The 6,352-nt window shown below is 43.6% G+C and overlaps 1 protein-coding gene across 1 annotated transcript in view; it reads right to left on the bottom strand.

Annotated features, from left to right (window-relative positions):
* LOC139024810 (uncharacterized) overlaps positions 1-3,719 on the bottom strand; it is a 33,178-nt gene extending 29,459 nt beyond the window's left edge. The window contains exon 1 of the mRNA XM_070439776.1: positions 3,630-3,719. Coding sequence (XP_070295877.1) covers positions 3,630-3,719 — 90 coding nt within the window. The remainder of the gene's footprint in view (positions 1-3,629) is intronic.
* Between the last annotated feature and the right edge of the window lie 2,633 nt (positions 3,720-6,352).

Here is a 6,352-nt window from a genome sequence, read left to right as displayed (position 1 = left end):
TTGTTCCGAATCGGTGGAGCTCGGTTGATGTTGGTTGTGATTACGGTGCCGACTGTGTGATGTTGGTTGTTTGAACGTGTGGCAAGCTGTGTGGATGTTGGTTGTGTTAAGGCCGATGGGAGACTGTTGTGGGGAGGTAGGTTGAACTGGGGAGCTGTGTGATGTTGGTTTTTGAACGGTGGAGCTTGTGTGAGCTTGTTGTTGAACGGTTTGGAGCTGTGTGATGTTGGTTCTGTAACCTCTTGACCGGTTCGTGGAGCTGTGTGGATGTTGGTTGGTTGACGGATGTGCACTGTGTGATGTTTTGCGTTGCTTAGACACGCGTGGACGCTACTGTGTGATGTTTGGTTCGTAAACGGGACCTGTGAACGTTGCCGTTGGAGAAGGGCTGCTGTGATGTTGGTTTGTTGAACGTGGAGCGTGTGTTGAACCGTTCGGTTGTTGAACGGTGGGCTGTGTGATCGTTTGGTTGTTGAACGGTGGAGCTGTGTGATGTTGGTTGTTTGAACGGTGGAGCTGTGTGATTGTTGGTTTGTTGAACGGTGGAGCTGTGTGATGTTGGTTGTTGAACGGTGAGCTGTGTGATGTTGGTTGTTGAACGGTGGAGCTGGTGGTTGACGTTGGTTGGTTGAACGGTGGAGCTGGTGTGATGTTGTTTACACAATTATCTTGGATACGAAGACAGCAAAGACAACTATGTAGCTAGCTAACACTACACTAATCAAGTCGTTCAGTTGAGTGTAATAGTTGCTACAGTGCTGCTATTCGGTAGACGGTGGACGTTTGCTAGCTGGCTAGCTGCTGGGCAGATAGCAGTGTAGACTGCGTTAGGATGACGAAATACGATAATTACGCAATTATCTTTGATACAAAGACGGCTATGTAGCTAGCTAAGAAGAAATTGCTAAGATTAGACAAATCAAACCGTTGTACTATAATGAAATGTAATGAAATGTAATGAAAAGTTATACTACCTGCGGACCAAAGTGCGAATGCGACCGCTCGCTCCAACCCGGAATAATAATGTAGGTAGGCTACCCGTGCCTTTTCATTCTGTACATGGGAATTTAACTGCAAAATATATTTTTGATGTGCACTATGTTACCACACACAACCTTTTCTTCCACAAAAAGTATGTTTTAATGGAAACATATCTCTGCTGGGGAAATGTGCATATTGTTAATTATGCAAATGTATGTTTAAAAAATATTTATAACTCAAATATAATTGTATTTTTCACATGCGGTGAATACAACATGTGTAGACCTTAAAGTGAAATGCTTACTTTACAAGCCCTTCACCAACAATGCATTAAAGAAAAATAGGTAAAGATTGACTAAATACACAAAAGTAAAAATAAAATAACAATAATGAGGCTATAGACCTGTACCTGTACCGAGTCAATGTACGGGGTACAGGTTAGTTGAGGTAATTGAGGTACAGTACCAGTCAAAGCAGTGTTTGCCACCCTTTGTCTTGATGACAGCTTTGCACACTCTTGGCATTCTCTCAACCAGCTTCACCTGGAATGCTTTTCCAACCATCTTGAAGGAGTTTCCACACATGCTGAGCACTTGTTGGCTGCATTTCCTTCACTCTGCAGTCCAACTCATCCCAAACCATCTTAATTGGGTTGAGGTAAGGTGATTGTGGAGGCCAGGTCATCACTCCATCACTCCACTTGGTCAAATAGCTCTTACACAGCCGGGAGTTGTGTTTGGGTCATTGTCCTGTTGAAAAACAAATGATAGTCTCACTAAGCCCAAACCAGATGGGATGGTGTATCATTGCAAAATACTGTGGTAGCCATGCTGGTTAAGTGTGCCGTGAATTCCAAATAAATCACAGACAGTGTCACCAGCAAAGCACCCCCACACCATCACGCCTCCTCCTCCATGCTTCACGGTGGGAACCAGACATGCAGAGATCATACGTTCACCTACTCTGCGTCTCACAAAGACACGGCGGTTGGAACCAAACATCTCAAATTTGGACTCATCAGACCAAAGGACAGATTTCCACTGGTCTAATGTCCATTGCTCGTGTTTCTTTGTCCAAGAAAGTCCCTTCTTCCTATTGTTGTCCTTTAGTAGTGGTTTCTTTGCAGCAATTTGACTGTGAAGGCCAAATTCACGCAGTCTCCTCTGAACAGTTGATGTTGAGATGTGTCTGTTACTTGAATTCTGTGAGGCATTTATATGGGCTGCAATCTGAGATGCAGTTAACTCTACTGAACATATCCTCTGCAGCAGAGTTAACTCTGGTCTTCCTTTCTTGATGGTTTTTGCGACTGCACTTGAAGAAACCTTCAAAGTGAATTACATTTTCCGTATTGACTGATTGTCATGTTTTAAAGTAATGATGGACTGTCGTTTCTCTTTGCTTATTTGAGCTGTTCTTGCCGTAATATGGACTTTGTCTTTTACCAAATAGGGCTATCTTCTGTTTACCACCCCTACCTTGTCAAAACTGATTGGCTCAAACGCATTAAGAAGGCAAGAAATTACACAAATTAACTTTAGACAAGGCACACCTGTTAATTGAAATTCATTCCAGGTGACTACCTCATGAAGCTGGTTGAGAGAATGCCAAGAGTGTGCAAAGCTGTCATCAAGGCAAAGGGTGGCTACTTTGAATTGAAAATCGAACACTTTTTTGTTTACTACATGTGTTACTACATGTGTTATTTCATAGTTTTGATATCTTCACTATTATTCTACAATGTAGAAAATAGTAAAATAAAGAAAAACCCTTGAAGAATTAGGTATGTCCAAACTTTTGACTGGTACTGTACATGTGATAGCAGGGGTAAAATGACTATGCATTGATAATAAACTATGTAAATAGTCTTGGTGGCCATATGATTTATTGTTCAGCAATCTTATGACTTAGGGGTAGAAGCTTTTAAGAAGCCATTTGGACCTAGACTTGGCACTCCGGTACCGCTTGCCGTGCGGCAGCAGAGAGAACAGTTGATGACTAGGGTGGCTGAAGTCTTTGGCAAAGTTTAGGGCCCTCCTCTGACACCGCCTGCTTGCTGGATGGCAGGAAGTTTGGCTCCGGTGATGTACTGGGCCGTACGCACTACCCTCTGTAGCGGTTGGAGGTCGAGCAGTTGCCATACCAGGTGGTGATGCAACCAGTCAGGATGCTCTCGATGGTGCAGCTGTAGAAATTTGATGATCTGAGGACCCATGCCAAATCTTTTCATTCTTCTGAGGGGGAATAGGCATTGTCGTGCACTCTTCATGGCTGTGAGTTTGGACCATGATAGTTTGTTAGTGGTGTGGATACCAAGGAACTTGAAGCTCTCAACCTGCTCCACTACAGCCCCACTGATAAGAATGGGAGCATGCTCGGCCCTCCTTTTACTGTAGTCCACGATCAGGTCCTTTGTCTTGATCACGTTTAGGGACAGATTCTTGTCCTGGCACCATACTGCCAGGTCCCTGACCTCCTCCCTATAGGCTGTCTCATCGTTGTCGGTGGTCAGGCCTACCACTGTTGTGTCGCTGGCAAACTTAATGATGGTGTTGGAGTCGTGCTTGGCCACACAGTTATGGGTGAACAGGGAGTACAGGAGGGGACTAAGTGTTGAGTATCAGCGTGGAAGATGTGTTGTTGCCTACCTTTACCACATAGGGGCGGCCCGTCAGGAAGTCCAGGATCCAGTTGCAGAGGGAGTTGTTTAGTCCCAGGGTACGTAGCTTTGAGGGCATGTTGTTGAACACTGAGCTGTAGTCAATTAACAGCATTCTGAACAGTGTTCCTTCTGTCCAGGTGAGAAAGGGCAGTGTGCAGAGCAATAGAGATTGCGTCATCTGTGGATCTGTTGTGGCAGTATGCAAATTGGAGTGGGTCTAGGGCAACCCTCTTCCTGGAGATCTGCGGTCCTGTGGGTTTTCAGTCCAACCCATCTGACTCTACTAATTAGCTGCTCAACAAGACCTTAACTAGCTGAATTAGATATACTAAATTAGAGTTGGACAGTAGATCTCCAGGAAGAGGGTTGGGCAGCCCTGGTCTAGGGTTTCTGGGATGATGGTGTTGATCTGAGCCATGACCAGCCTTTCAAAGCACTTCATGGTGTTCTTGGGCAGAGGGACTATGGTGGTCTGCTTGAAACATGAAGGTATGACAGACTCGGTCAGGGACAGGTTGAAAATGTCATTGAAGACACTTGCCAGTTGGTCAGTGCATGCTCTGAGTACACGTCCTGGTAATCCATCTGGCCCTGTGGCCTTGTGAATGTTGACCTGTTTAAAAGTCTTATTCACATCGGCTACAGAGAGCGTGATCACACAGTCGTCCAGAACAGCTGGTGCTCTCATACATGCTTCAGTGTTGCTTGCCTCGAAGCAAGTCATGTAGCTTGTCTGGTAGGCTCGTGTCACTGGGCAGCTTTTTTGTCCCTCATGTTGCACATGTGACATGCTGGCAGAAATGGATTTAAGTTTCCCTGCATTAAAGTTCCCAGCCACTAGGAGCACCACCTCTGGTTGAGCATTGTATTGCTTGCCTTATACAGCTCATTGAGTGATGTCTTAGTGCCACCATCGGTTTGTTGTGGTAAATAGACAGCTATGAAAACATTTGGTAAATAGTGTGGTCTACAGCTCATCATGAGATACTCTACCTCAGGCAAGCAAAACATTAAGAGTTGCTTGATATTAGATTTTGCGCACCAGCTGTTATTGACAAAAATACACAGACCACCAGCCCTTGTCTTACCCGAGGTAGCTGCTCTGTCTTGTATATTATCTGTGTTGTCGTTCAGCCACGACTCGGTGAAACATAAGATATTTCAGTTTTTAATGTCTCGTTGTTAGGATAGTCTCGAACGGAGCTCATCCAGTTTATTCTCCAGCGATCGGAAGTTGGCCAATAGGACAGATGGTAGAGGTGGGTTACCCACTCGCCCATAAATTCTCACAAGGCACCCGGACCTGGGTCCCCTGTATCAGTGTCTCTTCTTCATGTAAATGACTGGGATTTGGGCCTGGTGCCATATCAGCAGTAAAGAAACCATCTTTGTCCAGGTCGAGGTGAGTCATCGCTGTTCTGAGATCCAGAAGCTCTTTTCAGTCATAAGCGATGGTGGCAGAAACATTATGTACAAAATAACTTACAAGTAATATGAAAAAACGCACAAAATAGCACAGTTGGTTAGGAGCCTGTAAAACGGCAGCCATCTCCTCCGGCGTCATGGTAACTGACTATTCGCATCAAAATCTGTCGCAAATTGGATGGAAACCTAGCTACTCTGGGACATCAGTAGCTGGTAAAATTTGCTGAAAAATAGGTACAGACATTTTCCACCTGTTTAGTCGTTAATCATGTGCCTTTTGCACACAATGTATATAGACTCCTTTTTTTTCTACTGTGTTATTGACTTGTTTATTGTTTACTCTATGTGTAACTCTGTGTTGTTGTCTGTTCACACTGCTATGCTTTATCTTGGCCAGGTCGCAGTTGTAAATGAGAACTTGTTCTCAACTAGCCTACCTGGTTAAATAAAGGTGAAATAAATAAAATAAAAAAATCCTCTAGTTGCATTTAAGGAAAATATATTAAAAACTAAATTAAAGATCTGCAATAATTGGTTTAAACAGAGTTTAGTAGTGTCTGTTTGTTGATTGCATTCTGTGAGAGATAATCTATTTGCATTAACGACGTAGAGACTACATGAAACTCATCGTCATCATACAGTTGAATTCAGTTTGACTTTCAAGCACGCTCCAAAATTAACGCATGTAGACAATGAAATGACTCAATTAAAAATAGGACTTCCTTTCCTCTGTGAGGTGTTTGTGGTTTATATCGCTGGTTTATTTTATTTACTGCTGCAACAAAATTGATAGAATCTACCGCATCATAAAGTTGATGTCATTAACAATTTTTCTCCCTTTAGACATTTTTCAAACGACAATCGCGTTTCTTTTCATATCCCCGTCTAAACCTTAACATTAAAGAGCCCCAGCCAGGCACAGTTATCAAGCTCTACCTTTTAAAGAAAGACATCCTGTTGGGTTTATTTAGAAGCAGAGATGGTGACTAAAGCGTCGGATGTCACTGGCTCTGTGGGGAGGTTGAGGTCAGGGTGAGAGCCCAGAATCCAAGTTAATGACCAAGGTTACCCATACTGCACAGCTCTGTGGGGAAAACTCATTAAGGTGTGCTGAAGCTTAGCCTACCAATGAGTCACGACCAATTCAAACAGTTGCAGCGCTGGTAAAGGACATGTCATGAACTGAGATGGTCTTTAGAAGTCGTCAACAACAAATTAACTCATTGATGTTTACATTGATAAACTGTATGACTTTAGGATCTGAATATTAACACGTGAAGTTGG

This window comes from Salvelinus sp. IW2-2015, unplaced genomic scaffold, assembly GCF_002910315.2.
Source record: "Salvelinus sp. IW2-2015 unplaced genomic scaffold, ASM291031v2 Un_scaffold1906, whole genome shotgun sequence".
Classification (NCBI taxonomy): domain Eukaryota; kingdom Metazoa; phylum Chordata; class Actinopteri; order Salmoniformes; family Salmonidae; genus Salvelinus; species Salvelinus sp. IW2-2015.
Note: the sequence above shows the minus strand (reverse complement) of the source record. Positions and strands in the feature narration are given on the sequence as shown.